The 19499-nt window shown below is 51.6% G+C and overlaps 1 protein-coding gene across 1 annotated transcript in view; it reads left to right on the top strand.

Annotated features, from left to right (window-relative positions):
- LOC144603555 (metabotropic glutamate receptor 8-like) overlaps nt 1-19499 on the top strand; it is a 282688-nt gene that overhangs the window by 164537 nt on the left and 98652 nt on the right. Inside the window, exons 3-4 of the mRNA XM_078416931.1 lie at nt 15656-15791; nt 18299-18453. Of these exons, the coding sequence (XP_078273057.1) occupies nt 15656-15791; nt 18299-18453 (291 nt within the window). The remainder of the gene's footprint in view (nt 1-15655; nt 15792-18298; nt 18454-19499) is intronic.

Below are 19499 nucleotides of genomic sequence, written 5' to 3'. Positions count from 1 at the left end.
GCTGGCAGACTTGTGCTTTCCAATTCTTTGCCGCATGTGATTCTCCTGCTGTGTTATTGTATCAGTATTCAGGAAGTCAAAGGCTTTGATTCAAAAGACATTTGAATTGGCTTTCGATGTACCGGAGGTCAGACTGTCCAAAATGGTGGGCACGGTGGCGCAGCGGCAGAGTTGCTGCCTCACAGCGCCAGAGACCCGGGTTCCATCCCGATTATGGGTGCTTGTCTGTACGGAGATTTTACGTTCTCCCGGCGACCTGTGTGGGTTTTCTCCAGGATCTCCCGTTTTCTCCCACACTCCAAAGACATACGGGTTTGTAAGTTAATTGGCTTGATAAAAGTCCCTAGTGTGTAGGATAGTATAAGTGTGTGGGGATCGCTGGTTGGCGTGGACTCGGTGGGCCGAAGGGCGTGTTTCCACGCTGCATCTCTAAACTAAATTAAACTAAATGTAAACATTGTTGCCTGAGCTTTGCAGCTCATGTTCATAAATTATAGGAGAAGAAATAGGCCATTCAGTGAATCAGGTCTACTCTGCCATTCAATCATGGATGAACTATCTTTCCCTCTCGACCCCATTCTCCTGCCTTCTCCCTATAATCCCTGACACCCGTGCTAATCATAAATCTATCAATCTCCACCTTAAAAATATCCATTGACTTGGCCTCCACAGCCTTCTGTGGCCGTTATTTCCACAGATTCACCACCAGTTCTTGCTGTTGTCAAAAGAGTGCAAGCATTTTTGCATTTTGCAACCTGTCATTGCAACCCAATACCTTGTCCTGAGTTGACCTCTCTTCCATAGACAGGTACAAGGTGTTATTTGTAGCAGGATTGCCGCAGATGCAGAAAGAGTCATGTAAGTATATGGAACCCCTCTGGATAGTTTGAATTGAGGGCTGATGTGGTGGAGTCCAATGGTGAAGCCACCATTCCTGCTTCTTGGTGGCGCAGCGGTAGAGTTGCTGCCTTATGACGCCAGAGACCTGGATTCGATCCTAACCTCGGGTGAAGCTGGCTGCACGGTGTTTGTACGTTCTAGATTTTTTTTTAGATTTAGAGATACAGCGCAGAAGCAGGCCCTTCGGCCCACCGAGTCCGCGCCGCCCAGCGATCCCCGCACATTAACACTGTCCTACACCCACTAGGAACAATTTTTACATTTGCCCAACCAATTAACCTACATACCTGTACGTCTTTGGAGTGTGGGAGGAAACCGAAGATCTCGGAGAAAACCCACGCAAGTCATGGGGAGAACGTACAAACCCTGTACAGACGGCGCCCCTAGCCAGGATCGAACCTGAGTCTCAGGCGCTGCATTCGCTGTAAGGCAGCAACTCTAATGCTGTGCCACCCTGTGACCACAAGGGTTTTCTCCAGTGTCCTCCCACATTCCAAACAGGTACAGGTTTGTAAGTTGTGTAGGACGGAAGTGCAGATGCTGGTTTAAACCAAAGATAGCCGCAAAAACCTGGAGTAACTCAGAGGGACAGGCAGCATCTCTGGAGAGAAGGAATGGGTGACGTTTCAGGTCGAGGGTCTTAAGAAGGGTCTCGACCCGAAACGTCACCCTTTCCTTCTCTCCAGAGATGCTGTCTGTCCCGCTGAGTTACTCCAGCTTTTTGTATCTATCCAGGTTTGTAGGTTAATTGGCTTCTGTAAATTATCCCTAGTATGTAGGATAAAACCAGTGTAAGGGTGATCGCTGGCCAACATGGACCTGGTGGGCCGAGGGGCCTATTTCCACGCTGTGTCTAAACAAAACAAAACTAAAATGGAGCAGATTTGCCACTGATCCTCAGGGCTGATTTAATGCATTTTGCCTTCACACCGTGAGACAGGGCAATCTGTCTCCTGACAATACAATACAATACAATACAATACAATATATCTTTATTGTCATTGTACCCAGGGGTACAACGAGATTGGGAATGCGCCTCCCATACGATGCACTAATTTAGGTAATTTAGACAGCAGCAACCCAACGAAACGAACAGTTGTAACAGTTTTGGACAGGGTAAAGTGCAAGTTGATCTATGCGTTGTGGCCATCCGGCTCAGCAGGACCGGTTCATAGCAGCTATGGCCCTGGGGATGAAGCTGTTCCTGAGTCTGGAGGTGCGGGCATAGAAGGCCTTGTATCGTCTGCCCGATGGAAGGAGTTCGAACAGACTGTTGCAGGGGTGTGAAGAGTCTTTGTGGATGCTGGTGGCTTTTCTGAGGCATCGTGTGTTGTAGATGCCCTCCAAGTCTGGTAGCTGTGTTCCGATGGCCCTCTGAGCTCTATGGACTACCCGCTGTAGAGCTTTCCTTTCTGCCTCCGTGCAGCTGAGGTACCACACAGGGATTCCATGCGTTAGGATGCTCTCTATGGTGCAGCGGTAGAAGGTCGTCAGCAGCTGTTGGGGTAGACCAGACTTTTTCAGTGTTCTTAAGTAGAACAGTCTTTGTTGTGCCTTCTTGACCAGCGCAGCAGTGTTATTGGACCATGTTAGGTCCTCCGAAATGTGAGTGCCCAGAAACTTGAAGCTGGACACTCTCTCCACACTGACCCCATTGATAGAGATCGGGGCATATTCCCCGTTATGTGACCTACGGAAGTTGATGATCAGCTCCTTGGTCTTGGTGGTATTTAGGGACAGGTTGTTATCCGAGCACCAGTCCGCCAGGTTCTGCACCTCCGCTCTATAGTTTGTTTCATCCCCGTTGGTGATCAGCCCGATCACCGTTGTGTCATCTGCAAACTTGACAATGGTGTTGGTGTCGAATGCAGGAACACAGTCGTGTGTGAAGAGGGAGTAGAGCATGGGGCTCAGAACACAGCCCTGTGGTGTGCCGGTACTCAGGGTGATAGTGGAGGACAGGTGCGGGCCCATTCTCACTGCCTGCGGTCGTTCCAGCAGGAAGTCCAGGATCCAGTCACATAATGACGAGCTAAGGCCTAGCTGGTGGAGTTTGGTGATGAGCTTTTTTTTTTTTTTTTTTTTTTTTTTTTTTTTTAATCAAAAATATTTATTCAAATATTAAAATAACATATACAATACAATAACACCAAAACAGAACCCACCACCAGAATATTATACAAACAAATATACCTATTAAAACTATCATACAATTATACTACAATCCCCATCCAGGATACATCCAATCCCCCGCGGTGCCCAGCGGTCCCGGAATTCCTCCAGGGTGCCCGTGGACAGCGCGTAGTCCCTCTCCAACACCACCCGGGCACGGACGTAACCCCGGAAAAGGGGCAGGCAGCTGGCTCGGGCAGAGCCCTCTTCCGCCTGGCGCCGTGAGTCTCGGATGGCCAGCTTGGCCTGGCCCAGGAGCAACCCAACAAGGACATCTTCGGCCCTACCCTCTCCTCTACGCACAGGGTGTCCAAAGATGAGGATGGTGGGTGAAAAATGCAGCCAAAAAGCAAGGAGCAGCCCCTTTAGATATTGGAACAGGGGCTGCAACCTCACACACTGCATGTACATGTGGTACACAGACTCTTCCAACCCGCAAAAGTGGCAGGCGGCTGGCGAGTCTGTGAACCGCGCGAGGAACAGGTTGCAGGGGACTCCTCGGTGCAATATCTTCCACCCCAGGTCCCCGATGGAGAGGGGCAGAATTCCTGCGTAGAGGGACCCCCACCGCGGGGTCACCTCGCGACCGGAAGGCAACACTGACCGCCACTTAGTGTCCGGACGGTGGACCAGGGCGAGGAAGTGCAGGGTGTGGAGGAGGAGCCCGTACAGGACACGCCTCCCTGCGTCTCGGAGGGAGATGAAGGGTGTCGAGGAAATGCGACTCATGTTGTGTGGGACCGGCTCCCGGGAAGGATTACGGCACCTCGGTCCGACGAGTACTTCCGGCTGAGCGGGGGTTTGCTCAGCCGCAGGTACTCCACACATTTGAGCCTCTCCGACACCCAGCGGGGCAGGACAAGGGCCGGCTGCTCTCACGCCTGGGCCGCCGCCCTCCGTCAGTGGAGGGGGGGCCCGGTCGACAGCAACCAGGTTCCAGACTCTCAGCAAGTCCCGGTAGAAGCCGGGCATTCCCAGCAGGATAGCACGGCTGACGCCCACCATCGGGATCCGCGTACCTGCTTGAAGGCAGCGGCCCCGTTGGAAAAAGTGCGTCGCCAGCACGTGCCACCTGGGAGGACGCTCCGAGTACAGGTATCTCTGCAGAGTCCTGAGGCGGAGAGCCGCCAACTGGGTGCGGATGCACACCAGCGACTGCCCGCCCTCCTCAATCGGGAGACTCAGGACCGCTGCAGAGACCCAGTGCTTTCCGTTGCCCCAGAAGAAGTCCACCAACTTCTTCTGGATGATCCCATCAAAAGTGGCTGATGGGACCAATGTGGTCAATCTGTACCAGAGCAGGGAAGCCACGAGTTGGTTAATGACCAACACCCTGCCCCGGTAGGAAAGCACGCTGAGGAGACCTGACCAGCGCCCAAGCCGGGCGACGACTTTCAACTCCAGCTCCTGCCAGTTCGCCAGCCAGGTCTCCGCGACGGGACTCAGGTAGACTCCCAAGTAAAGGAGGCGCGTGGTGCTCCACGTGAAAAACCGCATCTCCTCAGGGAGGGAGTCCACCTGCCATGGACCCACCAAGAGTCCAGAACATTTCCCCCAATTGATCCTTGCAGAGGAGGCGGCCGAGAAGACTCGTTGGCACTCGCGCATCCTCTGCAGATCAGCGGGGTCAGTGACCATGAGGAGCACGTCATCGGCATAGACCGAGAGGACCACCTCCATATCTGGCTCGCGTAGAACCATGCCCGTCAACCTCCTCCGAAGCAGACTAAGGAATGGCTCCACGCAGATGGCGTACAGTTGGCCTGACATGGGGCAGCCCTGACGTACTCCTCTGCGGAAGGGAATGGGAGCTGTCAAGGATCCGTTGACCTTGATGAGGCACTCCGCAGTGGCGTATAGAAGTCGGATCCGGGCCACAAAGTGCGGTCCGAACCCAAACGCCCGCAGAGTCCTCACCAGATACTCGTGATCCACCCTGTCGAAAGCCTTCTCCTGGTCAAGGGACAGAAAGGCAGTGGGTACACCGGTCTCCTGAGCCAGGTAGACCAGGTCCCGGACCAGATGGATATTGTCCTGGATGGACCGGCCCGGGACCGTGTAAGACTGGTCAGGGTGGATCACTTGGGCCAGCACTGGGCCCAGACGGTTGGCCATTGCCTTAGCAAAGACCTTGTAATCGGTACAGAGGAGGGAGACCGGGCGCCAGTTCTTTAGTAGGCGGAGATCACCCTTCTTGGGCAGAAGGACCACTACAGCCCTCCGCCAAGACAGGGGCATCTCCCCGGTCGCCAGGCTCTCCCTCAGGACCATGGTGTAGTCCTCCCCCAAGGTCCCCCAGAAGGTGCGGAGGAACTCTGCTGTCAGTCCGTCCAGGCCAGGGGATTTGCCCCTTTGAATCTGATGGAGGGCCGCAGTCAGTTCGTCTAGTGTCAGGGGGGCGTCCAGACGCTCGGCACCCTCCGGGCCGACCGTGGTTAGACCTTCCCACAGATCACTGCACTCGTCCACGCCGGAGCTATCCGGTGAAAACAAGGTCCCATAAAAGGAACGAACCGCCGCGTTGATGTCTTCTGGTTCGGTGACGGGGGAGTCATCGTCAGCGAGCAGCTCCACTAACTGCTGACGGACTCCCCGCCATTTCTCCAGCGAGTAGAAGAAGGGTGAACCGCGGTCCAAATCGTGGAGCATTTGGATCCGCGACCTCACATATGCGCCTCGGGATTGCTGTAACTGCAGCTCCTTCAGCGCGTCCTTCTTCTCCTGGTATTCCCTCCAGAGGGTCGGGTCCCCACCGGTCTGACTTAGACGCGAATCCAAATCGAGCAGCTCACTCCCGAGCTGTCGGACCTTGGAATCGCGTCTCTTGGTAGACCCCCTAGTGTACTCCTGACAGAAACGCCGGATGTGGGCCTTGCCCACGTCCCACCATAGCCGCAGGGAGTGAAATCCTCCCCTCTTCCCCTTCCAAGTGGTCCAGAACCTCACAAACGAGTCCCGGAAGCGGCGATCCTCCAGCAGCCGGTTGTTAAAGTGCCAGTACGCGGACCCTCCCCTCGTGCGCAGCAGGGTAAACTCTGCCCACACCAGGTGGTGGTCCGAGCAAGGCATCGGCCGCATGGAGGCCGCCGAGACCCGGGAGACGTACGCCCGAGAAATGTACAGGCGGTCAATGCGAGAGCCACCCCCCTCTGACCTCCTGGAGAAGGCACTGGAGTCGGGGTGGAGGTTCCTCCAGGTGTCTACCAAGTCAAAGGAGCCCACGAGCTCCTTCAACTTCTTCACCGACTCCTGGCCGCGCTGGATACCTGAACGGTCTCCTTCCTCGAGGGTACAGTTGAAATCTCCCCCAAAGATCACGCAGTCGCCAGGGTCGATGGAGCTCAAAAGGGTAGACACCTCCCGGAACAGGCACGTCTGCAACACGGCGGGCTTGGGGGCGTACACGTTGACAAAATGCAACGGCACGCCATCCAGGCGCACGGCCAGGTGAAGCAAGCGGCCTGGCACCAATTCCTGGACCTTTAGGATTTCTGGCCGGAAATTCGGGGCCAGCAAAATGGCCACCCCACTGGAAATGGAGCTGAGGTGGCTCATGAAGACCTCACCACTCCACTCCAGGAGCCAGGTGGACTCGTCTCCTGGGATGGTGTGGGTTTCCTGCAGGAAGCTCACCGCATATTTCCCATCCCTCAGGGTTGAGAGATGGTTAAACCTGCGGAGAGGCCCCCTGCTGCCATTGATGTTATAACTGGCTATGGTGATCGCCATGTCAGAAGTACACTAGATCCCCTCACCAGTCCCCTGGTCACTGACAGCAGAGTCGCCTTTGCCGCTACGGACCCTAGATGGATTGGCAGTGCGTTTCACCTTCCGGATCTTGGCAACAAGGGACGCTCTACTGGTCCCTCTACCCTCAGCAGGAACGACGCTGCTCTGGGCCTCGGCGTCCTTTTCCAGGTCGTCCAAGAAAGACCTGAGCTGACGCCGGTCGTTCCCCTTTACCCCCATCCCTCCCTTCACCCCCGTCCCTCCCTTCACCCCCGTCCCTCCCTTTCCCCTCCCCTTCCTTCTGAGGATGAGGTTCAGGGAGCTGGTGACCCCTTGTAAGTTCGGCCACCGGAGGGAGGCCAGTTTGGGCCGATGTTAGGCTCCTTCGGTGGCCGCGATGAACTCGCGGATCTCCTCCACTGGAATGAGAGGAGTGGCGTCGGGGGCAGCGAGAACATCCATTGACTCATTGCCCGAGGAGTCCTCTTCCACCCCCCCACTGCAGATGGAGTCACCGTTCCCATCCTTGGACACACCTTCTGTGCTTGAGACTCCCGCCCCACCCTGTGCAGCGGTTGCCTCTTCCCCACCCTCTGGTCTCACCTCCACCTCAGTCCCCACCGTGGGGCCAGTGGCAGAGGGGCCTTCCTCGGGTGTACCTGGGCAGTCAAGACCATTGACAGTGGGGTCTATCCCTCCACCAGTTGGGCCCAGAGTGGACTCTGGTGCCCCAGACTCAGGGAGTCCCTCTGGAGCCAGGTCCTGCGGGAGAGAAGGGCTGGTTTCCCCTTCCCCCTCCCCGCCTACTATCCCTAACTCCACAGGCGTGTTCTGCACCTCGTCCTGGGTGGGTTGCTCCTGGGCTTCCTCGGGTGCATGAATTGGGATTCCCTCCCCAACAGGAATCTCTCCCTGCTCCATTACACCCGAGTGGTCCCCATCACCACCCTCCCCTGAAACCCCTTCAGAGCATGGAACCGGGGCCTGAACCAGAGGGCAGGAGTCATCCTCCACCACAGCACTCCCCGCCCCACTGGAAGATTCCCCTATGTCCCCCTTCTGCTCCTCCCTGGAGAGATTCCTCCTTCTTTTTTTCGAAGGGGAGGAGCTCACAGACTCTGGGGTCACCTGAGCAACCCTAGTCTGCGGCTCCCCCTCCTCCCGCCCAATCCCCTCCGCCCCCGGCTGGATTATGGGGCTTGCGGACTCCCTAACGGGAGGTGACGGGATGGGTGGCAAAGTCTTATCCCCGGGGGGTTTGTTCCCCAGGTGCCTTATCTTCTTCGCCACCTTGCCCCCCTTCTTTTGACCCTCCCCATCCCCAGGGTTCCCTGACTCAACTACAGGAGGAGTGGGAGTGGGGGGGGGGAGGGGGGTTAGTGGCACCGGCGGCGGAGGCCTCCGCCCGGGATTTGGGGCAATTCCTCCGAATATGCCCCACTTCCTTGCAGGCGTGGCACCTCGGGCGGTCCGATGTCCAGAAGATGGTGAAATCTCGCCCACCCTGCTGGACACAGAAGCGCCCGTCGACCACCTCCTCCCGGTCCAGCAACATTGTCAACTGGCGCCGGAGGGAGAGAACGTGCTGCAAGTCCTTCCTGCGGAACCCCATGGGTATTGGGGTGATGTCGGTGAGGATCTTCCCCAGGGTATGAAGGTGGGGAAGGAGGGCCTCGTTCTTGATACAAGGCGGGACGTTGGATAGGACCACCCGCTGCGCGGTGGACCCCAGGGGCTCGACCTGTAGGAAAAGTCCACCCACTGTGACCCCTTTACATACAGTCGCGTTCACCCCCTCAACAGACTCCAGAAAGAACACGCCCTTCCCAAACATTTTTCCCACATACACAATGCCTACAGGCTTGGCTGCCGCTGCCACAGCAGCCGCGCAGTCCTCCAGGTTCATTTGGGGGGGCAAGTAGCACCTGACCCCATGTTCAAAGGGTAGGTTCCTCATGGGGAACCGGGCCCCCAGAGGAGCAGCCGAAGCAGCTGAAGCAGCCGCCTTAGCATAACTCCCCGAAGGCCCCGATCCCCCAGAACGCTGACCCTGCATGGTATCAGGCACTACAGTGAAACAAAAACACTGATACACAAAGACAAAGACAATCCAAAAGGCACGGGGCCAAGTCCAAACACACAAACAAGTGTAGAACAGTTCAAGGGAGGGAGGCGAGTGGTGTTGCCTCGAACGTCAATAATGGCGGCTCCCACTAGAAACTGCTGCGTCACGGCCTCTTGGCCCGGGTATCTCAGCTCTCCTGCGTTCCCTGGCGAGCTGCAGACTTTCACAAGCAATCCCCGCTGGTCTTCGCTGCTCCTGCAGCAACGAAAGGGATTCACCTGCAGTCTGTTATTGTTGGAAGCCTATCTCTGATAGAGAGGAGGCTCCTTCAGCTCCAGGTCTCAAGGCCACAGAAGAAGGTCGAGGGTGTAGAAAAACTCCCACACCGCACGAAAACCAGACCCGTCCGGTCAGTAGCGACGAGGCAGTGTGGGGGGGGTTGTTCTGGACGCAGGTGTATCAGTCCAGACAGGTTTTTCTCCCCCTTTTTGTGCGCCACAGTTTCCTGGCAGGTTGCCAGCCTCAGTAGTGGGAGCTGAGCAGTCAGCTGATAACACGGCTCGCAGCCCCAAAACACACAGAAACCTTTTAAAAAGATTTCTGTAGCATCGCAGCGATACCCAAAGATGTTTAGAGTACCGCTGTACCTCCTCCGAATTCCAAAAGATGTTTAGAGCTCACTCGTTCGAGTGATTGAGACAGAGCTCCGTAGCACCACACCTGAGCTTGGTGGGGATGACCGTGTTGAAGGCGGAGCTATAGTCTATGAATAGCATCCTCACGTATCACGACATCATTACAATTTTGATCTCTTCACCACAGGTCTTCAGCAATGAAAATCAAGCCAGCTGAGGTATAGATGTGAACATGGCGAGTACCAATATAAGCACTCCCCAACTTGCGTAAGGGTTACGTTGCGTGAACCGCACTTTCCCGTGTAGGAAGGAACTGCAGATGCTGGTTTAAACCGAAGATAGACACAAAATGCTGGAGTAACTCCGCGGGACAGGCCGCACCTCCGTCAGACTCTCGGCCTGAAGAAGGGTCTCGACCCGAAACGCCACCCATTCCTTCTCTCCAGAGATGCTGCCTGTCCCGCTGAGTTACTCCAGCATTTTGTGTCGGTCTGCAGTATCTCCCAACGCAAGATAAATGGCATATCTGCTGTTCTGCTCACCCCGACACTGTGAATGATCAGCCAGCAGTCTGGTTGCAATAAAACTCGTCTCAAGCAATTTGTCACGGAGTATGAAGCTCCTTCCAGCAACGGTGCTAACACCTCACGGCCACTGCAACACCAATGCAAGTTTGCGCTTGTGAATACAACATCCTGCAATCAATGTCTAATTAATTGAATCTGTTGATTGTAAGTGGGATGATTGGGGAAAGGACTTTATTAGAGCACTGGCCTTTCGTGGTTCGCGTTGAGCCAAGGGAAATTTAATTAGCGCCAGTTGCCAGATGATTTCAAAACGAATTTTGAATCAGCACATAAATCTATTTTTCAAAACGTTCTCTCATGTTTGTCTCCTCTTGGTCAGTGATCCCTGTGGGGTTGTTTTAAAAAAAGTGCTTATGAAGTCTGGAAAACAGGCATAGTCACAGTGGGGATAGACACGAAATGCTGGAGTAACTCAGCGGTATCAAAGATAAACACAAAATGCTGGAGTAACTCAGCGGGGCAGGCAGCATCTCTGGAGAAAAGGAGCTGGGGATATTTTGGGTCAAGACCCTTCTTCTTCAGACTGTCATAGTGGGGGTTGGCTTTCTTCATTGTTTATAGTAAAATCCAGTGATTCCCATCCCACAACAGTGCTCTTACGTTGACTAAAGGCTAACTGGATATAGAACATCCATTCCTTTCCTCCAGAGATGCTGCCTGACCCACTGAGTTAATCCAGCTTATTGAATCTATCTTTGGGCATGCTCCTGCCTGGCTTAGGAGCGTGTGAGTCTCCAGATATTGAATAAATATAATCCCGACTGAAATCCCATTGCAGGACTAAGGAAATGCATCTAGTTTAGTTTAGTTTAGAAATACAGCGCGGAAAAATGCCCTTTGGCCCGCTGAGTCTGCACCGACCAGCGATCCCCACACATTACCACTATCCTACACACACTATAATAATAATAATAATAAATGTATTTGTCATATGTAGGTTGGCACAGGGTCAACGATACCATGAAATGTATTTGACAAGACAACGGGTCACCTCAGCAGTAATATTCCAAGGATAAATAAGATTTAAAAAATGACATTAGTAAGGTAAAAAAAACAATATTAAAAATAGTTAAAAAGACAATATTAAAAATAATCAACTTATATGATTTGAAATGTGTTTATGAGTTCAGAGGCCCGATGGTAGAAATTAGGGACAATTTACACTTACACCAAGCCAATTAACCTACAAACCTGAACGTCTTTGGAGTGTGGGAGGAAACCGAAGAAATCGGAGAAAACCCACGTGGTCACGGGGAGAACGTGCAAACTCCATACAGACAGCACCCGTAGTCGGGATCGAACCCGGGTCTCCGGCGCTGTAAGGCAGCAACTCAACCACTGCGCCACCGTGTCGCCCATCTGCAGAACTGCATGTTGCCTGTTCTCAAAGGCCTGAGCTACAGGGAGAGGTTGAGCAGGCTAGGACTCTATTCCTTGGAGCGCAGGAGGATGAGGGATGATCTTATAGAACAGTACAAAATTGTGAGAGGAAGCCAATCCACTATCGCCTACTGGATGGAGGTCAGGCATGGGCAATAAATGTTGGCTTTGCTGGGAAACGCCCAGATACCCATAACAATACAGTTCCTAAACCCTGCCCACTTTTAATTTAGTTTAGTTTAGAGATACAGACCCTTCCGCCCACCGAATCCGTGCCGATCAGCGATCCCCAGACACTAACACTATCCTACACACATTACGGACAATCTACAATTTTACTGAGTCAATTAACTTGCAAACCTGCAATGTCTGTGGAGTGTGGGAGGAAACTACGCGGTCACGGGAAGAATGTACACACTCCGTACAGATAGCACCCGTAGTCAGGATTGAACCCGGGTCTCTGGCGCTGTAAGGCAGCGGCTCTACCGCTGCGCCACCGTGCCGCCTGTTAAAGGTTTTTCTCAAAGGCTAACGATCTTATGGTGATTCAAACCAGTCATGACTCATTCAGCAATGAACTCTTAAATAGGTTATTATTGATATTATGATACTATTGCTGAAACGGAGAAGAACGCATATCAGCTGATGTCTCATGCTTGCAACTGAGACTTTCTTTCAAGTATACTTTCTTGACTGTAAGGTCCTTTGTTTAGTTTAGTTTATTCTTGTCGCACGTATCGAGGTACAGTGACAAAAGCTTTTCCAGTGATTGTGCAGCTTGGAGAGCTAATATAGCTTTTCCTTGCGTGCTACCCTGTCAAAGAAAAGACTGAGAGGACTTAGTTCAGTTTAGTTTTTTTAGTTTAGTTTGGAGACACGGCGCGGAAACAGGCCCTTCAGCCCACCGGCTCTGCGCCGACCAGCGATCCCCGCATATTAACACTATCCTACACACACAGGGGACAATTTTCCCATTAACCAGCCAATTAAACCTACAAACCTGTACGTCTTTGGAGTGTGGGAGGAAACCGAAGATCTCGGGGAAAACCCACGCAGGTCACGGGGAAAACGCACAAACTCCGTACAGACGGCGCCCGTAGTCGAGATCGAACCTGGGTCTCTGGCGCTGCAAGCGCTGTTAGGCAGCAACTCTACCGCTGCGCCACCGTGTCGCCCAGGACTGTCCGGTTGCCAAATCACAGGTGGGAAGAAACTGTTCCTGTATCAGGTGATATTTGTTTTCAAGCTTCTATTTGAAAACAGGAGTTCCTACATTAGTAAAAGGCATGACATGTGCATAACCTCATATGGTCATGGAGTCATGCAGCGTGGAAACAGGCCCTTCGGCCCAACCTGCCCATGCCGAACAACATGCCCCATTTGCACTAGTCCCACCTGCTTGCGTTTGGCCCATGTCCCTCTAAACCTGTTGCCTTGTTTTTTCCTGAGTTCCTACTCTTTGCCACATTTATAATGATAACCGTGGGGAAGGGGAGTGGTGGTGAGGGGGGAGGGGTGGGGGAGGGGGGGGGAGGGGGGGGGAGGGGGGGGGAGGGGGGGGGAGGGGGGGGGAGTGGGGGACAGGGGACAGGGGATGAATCACCCCAGGGTTATCATTATCTAACTCCTTGTACTGATTTGGAGCTGCTTCCATTGAGGATGTGAGGGAGTTATTGTCCCTCAATGTTGAAGAGGCAAACAGCAAGAAGAAACACAAGCTTTCAGGATACAGTTCTTAGTTAAAGTAATGATATATTTGGATGGTATATTCTACTCTGCCACTTTCTCGATGAAAGATTGAAAGATTCTTGATTAATAAGGGTGTCAGGGGTTATGGGGAGAAGGCAGGAGAATGGGGTTGAGAGGGAAAGATAGAGCAGCCATGATTGAATGGCGGAGTAGACTTGATGGGCCGAATGGCCTAATTCTGCTCCTATAACTTATGAATTCCTGACCCCTTTTCTCCCTTGAGTAGAAGTAGACGATATATTCACATTTGTAGAAACAAAGTGCTGGTTTACACCAAAGATAGACACAAAGTGCTGGCGTAACTCAGCGGGTCAGGCAGCATCTCTGGAGAAAGTGGATGGGTGATGTTTCAGGTCTGAAGAAGGGTCCCGACCCGAAACATCACCCATCCTTTTTCCTCCAAAGCTGCTGTCTGACCCGTCAAGTTACACCAGCACTTTGTGTCTCTCGATTCATTCACATTTGTTTATTTATCAGCTCCCATTTTGTTTTAAAAAATATATATTTCTTCTTCGAAGCTTATTTTTCCAACGTATTTCTGTGCTCTTGCTCTTTGACCACTTGTTACTGAGGCAAGAGGCTAAAAATGTGCGGTTATGTGCTACTGGCTGCGTGCCAGCTTTGTGTTATTTGCTAAGTAAGGTGACTGCAGCCTCCTTTCAATGCTCAGTAGGGGCACAGAGTAGAGACCTCAATGAGGCAAGACGCCAACGAGCTCAAAGTCTGAAGAAGGGTCCCAACCCGAGATGTCACCCATCCATTTTCTCCAGAGATGCTGCCTGACCGGCTGAGTTACTCCAGCACACTGTGTGTCTATCTTTAGCATCGGAAGCTCGCATGCAGCACAGTAGCTCATCCATAATTCCTCAATGAGCTTTAGGGGCGAGAATCACTGTTCTCTGGCGTTTAGAGTCTCGTCCATCTCCCGCCTATTCCAGCACCTACTTTTAGTCCAGTTCTGCTTGGACCCTGCTCATTCTTCAAGGCATGGTCATAATTTCATTCGTGATGGCAGCAGAATTAGGCCATTCGGCCCATCGCGTCTATTCCGCCATTGAATCATGGCTGATCTATCTTTCCCTCTCAACCCCATTCTCCCCGTAACCTTGGACACCCGAATTAATCAAGAACCTATCAATCTCTGCTTTAAAAATACCAAAGAATTGGCCTCCACAGCCGTCTGTGGCAATGAATTCCACAGTTTCACCACCCTCTGATGAAATAAATTCCTCCTCCTCTACTTTCTAAAGGTACGTCCTTTTATTCTTAAGCTGTGGCCTCTGGTCTTCGACTCTCCCACCAGTGGAAGTATCCTCTCCATATCCACTCCATCCAGGCCTTTTACTATCCAATAAGTTCCTGTATACGAGCACTATCCAACACAATAGGGGAAATTAAAATTTGTACCAAAGCCAATTAACCTACATACCTGTACGTCTTTGGGAGGAAGCCGGAGCACCCGGAGAGAACCCACGCGGGTCACGGGGAGAAGGTACAAACTCCGCACAGACAGCACCCGTGGTCGGGATCGAACCCAGGTCTCTGGCGCTGAACAGCAGCAACTCTACCGCTGCGCCACCGTGCAGCCCGAGATTCTTTCGAATAAAACGATGGAGCGTAAATTCAACCAGAGCATCCAAAATATCCAGGCGGCTCGCGGTTTCCGCGTCTTTGATTTACCCGTTTTTGAAATAGCGTGCTTGTACCATGACCTTGAGTACCAAAACCTAGGTTGCATGCTGTATTTTTGAAATAACACACTCGGATTTCCGCCTGTTTAAGTGTATACGTTTAGTGTATCTGATTTTTGATATGCTCGCTGCTTTTCAGGAACGTAAACATGCCATAATACACGAGGTGGCTGCACCGGAGTGATGAATGTGAATTTTGTTCTCCAAATAGTGGTGTATATCTTGTATTCTGTATATCTTGCTGTTAACTGGCAACTGAAGCATCCTACCGCAACCAGAGAGCAGTCCTGACCCAGTCCTGACCCAGGGACTGTCTTTGATCGCACGTTACTGGCTTTACCTTGCACTAAACATTATTCTCTTAGCATGTAAACTGCGAATGGCTCGATTGCAATCATGCAATCATTCTGCTGGCTAGTTCGTGCGTGAAGGAGAGATATAGGAGGTCCTTCCTTCCCGCTGCTGTGAGACTGCACAACCAGCACTGCTCCCAGCAGACGAGCCAACAATAACAGCTAAGAACACACGGAAAACTGATGACAGTTTATGTGTCTTTTATTTATAATGAATGATCTCTTGCTCTCTTGCTATCCACTTTGCTGTTGTAACACTGTAAATTTCCCCGGTGTGGGACGAATAAAGGAAAATATTATTATTATTATTATTATAACCATACATGATTAACAACTGCAGTTGCTTTGGACGGCTTGGTTAATATGAGGCTTTTTGTTTCTTCCTCCCCCCTAGGTAGGGTTTGCATTGCCCAGTCGCTGAAAATCCCTCGCGAGCCAAGACCAGGAGAATTTGACAAGATTATCAAACGCTTGCTGGAAACGCCTAATGCTCGTGGGATCATCATATTTGCAAACGAAGATGACATCAGGTGCGCGTTCTTTATGTAACTTGGAGCTGTGTTGATAGTGTTTGATAGTCTGGAGATGAGCCCATGTCCCAAAACGTCTCCTAACCATGTTCCCCAGGGTTGCTTGGGAAGGAACTGCACATGCTGGTTTACACTGAATAGACAATAGACAATAGGTGCAGGAGGAGGCCATTCGGCCCTTCGAGCCAGCACCACCATTCAATGTGATCATGGCTGATCATTCTCAATCAGTACCCCGTTCCTGCCTTCTCCCCATACCCCCTGACTCCGCTATCCTTAAGAGCTTTATCTAGCTCTCTCTTGAATGCATTCAGAGAATTGGCCTCCACTGCCTTCTGAGGCAGAGAATTCCACAGATTCACAACTCTCTGACTGAAAAAGTTTTTCCTCATCTCCGTTCTAAATGGCCTACCCGTTATTCTTAAACTGTGGCCCCTTGTTCTGGACTCCCCCAACATTGGGAACATGTTTCCTGCCTCTAACGTGTCCAACCCCTTAATAATCTTAGATAGACACAAAATGCTGACACTATCACGAAAGGACACACAGTGGTGGAGTATCTCTGGCAGCATCTCTGAGCTCTGAAGAAGGGTCTCGACCCGAAACGTCACCTATTACGTTTCTCCAGGTGATGCTTCCCGACGCACTGAGTTACTCCAGCATTTTGTGCCCTTTCTTGATAGTGTATAGTTAGGCTCCTGAGAAAGTGAGGTCCAAACCTATGCAGTGGCGACGCGGAGGAATTTCATGAGTCGGACGGCTGTGGAGGTCAAGTCAATGGGTATATTTAACGCGGAGATTGACAGGTTCTTGATGAGTAAGGGTGTCAAGGGTTTATACAGGAGAATGGAGTTGACAGAGAAAGATAGATCAGCTATGCTTGAATGGCGTACTTCTGCTCCTATGACATATGAACTGTGGTGCAGTGGTGCAGCATGGTCGAATTGCTGCCTTACATTCCCAGAGACCCGGGTTTTGATCCTGACTACGGGTGCTGTCTGTTGGGAGTTTGCACGTTCTCCCCGTGACCGGGTGGGTTTTTCTCCGGGTGCTTCGGTTTCCTCCCACATTCCAAAGACGTGCAGGTTTGTAGGTTAATTTGGCTTTGGTAAAAATATGTAAATTATCGCTAGTGTGTAGGATAGCCAAGCTATGCGGGGATCGCTGGTTGGCGCCGATCGGTGGGCCGCAGGGTCTGTTTCCGCTCTATATCTGTAAACTAAACTAAAAACTAAAGAATGCCGATATTACTAGAATGAATCACATTAGATGCCATACCAGCAAGGCCATTATCAAGTATTAGCGCGGACTCGGTGGGCCGAAGGGCCTGTTTCCGCGCTTTATCTCTAAACGAAACTAAACTTATGAGAATCTTCAGCCATCTTATTATCCGCTTCGATGAGACTGAAGATTTCAGTCAGAGTTTTGGAAATATTGGAATTGAGCAAAGCGGTTTTGGAAAGAAATTGATTTGAAATCGCCACGTGTTTTCCTGAGGGGCGCAGGGGATTCTAATGCAATTAGATATCTGACGCTGCCTCAATCCTCTGGGAAATAAAGCGGGATTTCACACGCTTACAGATGCAATAGATCAGAAACTGACAGACGACGGGGGAGAGAGTGACTGTGGGATGAGTTAGATCCAATAGATTCATATAGTCATACAGCGCGGAAACAGGCCCTTTAGCCCAACTTGTCCACACCAACCAACATGTCCCATCTACACCAGTTCCACCTACCTGCCCATATCCCTCTAGACCTGTCCTGTCCATGTACCTGTCTAACTGTTTCTTAAACGTTGTAATAGTCCCCGCCTCAACTACCTCCTCTGGCAGCTCGTTCCATACACCCACCACCCTCTGTGTGGAGAAAGTTACTCCTCACATTCCTATTAAATCTTTTCCCCTTCACCGTCAACCCATGTCCGCTGGTTCTCGATGCACCCACTCTGAGCTAGAGACTCAGTGCATCGACCTGATCTATTCCCTTCATGATTTTATACACCTCTATAAGATCACCCTTCATCCCCCTGCGCTCCAAGGATTAGAGCCCCAGCCTGCTCAACCTCTGCCTACAGCTCGGACCCTCGAATCCTGGCAACGTCCTCGTGAATCTTCTCTGCACCCTTTCACAACTCGCCAACACATTTCCTGCAACACGATACTCTAAAATGTGGCCTCCCCTGACGTCTTATATAACTGCAACATTAGAGAAGATTAGGGCAAGAATAGAGAGATGACTGCTTGCCGAGATACGAACAGCCTTCAAACAGATGGGGGTTTTTTTGTTGCTGTGTTTTGACTTGTCTTAGGCCTGTCAAAATGATTGTTTGAATAGATTGCACGTTTTGCCCTTTGGGAAAAAGGAGGAAGGAATGAGTTGAAAAGACTGTCGTTGTCTCACAGTGCACCAATTAACCACCCCCGCCCCCTCTCCCCCCCCCCCCCCCCCAATCTACTCTCTGCTCTCCTCCCCTCCGCCACTCCCACCGCCTTCTTCCCACACAGCCGTCTACTGGAAGCCACCAGAAGATCTAATCAGACAAACCACTTCCTCTGGGTCGGCTCAGACAGCTGGGGTTCAAAGGTCACCCCGGTTGACCAGCATGAAGAGGTCGCTGAAGGAGCCGTGACCATCCTTCCCAAGAGAGCCTCGATTGAAGGTAGGATTCCTGGAGATGCTGCTCCCTGCTTCAACCACCTCTTGCGGACTCCTGACTGGAATTCATTCACACGTGATCACGCACAGCGCGAGATGGCCAAACTATTCTTCCCAAGGTTGAAAAGGTCATAGTGTCTATAAGTTCAAGGTGTCACGGTTTCAAGGTCAGGTTATTGTCACATGTACCAATTAAGGTACAGTGAAATTCATAAGTGAATTAGGCCATTCGGCCCATCAAGTCTACTCCACCAATCAATCGTGGTTGATCTATCTCTCCCTCCTTTCCCCCAGTCTCCTGCCTTCTCCCCACAATAACCCCTGACACCCGTACTAATCAAGAATCTAGCTATCTCTGCCTTAAAAATATCCAGTGACATTGGCCTCCACAGCCTTCTGTGGCAATGAATTCCACAGATTCACCACCCTCGGACTAAAGACATTCCTCCTCATCTCCTTCCTAAAGGAACGTCCTTTAATTCTGAGGCTATGACCTCTGGTCGTAAACTCTTCCACAAGTGGAAATATCCTCTCCAGGCTTTTACTCTACCCAGGCCTTTCACACAGTCATAGAGCGTAGAAACGGGCCCTTCGGCCCAACCTGCCCATGCCGGCCAACATGCCCCATCTACTCTAGTCGCACCTGCCCGCGCTTGGCCCACACCCCTCTAAACCTATCCTACCCATCCACCTATACAAATGTCTCTTAAATATTATGATAGTCGCTGCCTCAGCTTCCCCCTCTGGCAGCTCGTTCCATATACCCACCACCCTTTGTGAAAAAAGATAGCACTCAGAGTCCCGTTAAATGTTTCCAGAAAATATTCAGGATAATCAGCATTGAGAGAAATTGGCTGCAGATTATATTGATTTATGTGCTCTACTGGCTGTCAAGGCCACAGTGGCAGTAGGTTTTTCTGCACTGTTCTACTTGGCTAAAACTGTCAGGACGAGTCGTAGCCCGGCCACGCCCTCTCCTCCCCTCTTCCATCAGGCAAGAGGTACAGGTATGAAAACACACACCTCCAGATTCTTCCGAGCTGTTATTCG

The sequence above is a fragment of the Rhinoraja longicauda genome, chromosome 20 (genome assembly GCF_053455715.1).
Source record: "Rhinoraja longicauda isolate Sanriku21f chromosome 20, sRhiLon1.1, whole genome shotgun sequence".
Taxonomy (NCBI): Eukaryota; Metazoa; Chordata; class Chondrichthyes; order Rajiformes; family Arhynchobatidae; genus Rhinoraja; species Rhinoraja longicauda.
The sequence above is the reverse complement of the archived record's forward strand: the minus strand, read 5'-3'. Positions and strand labels throughout refer to the sequence as shown.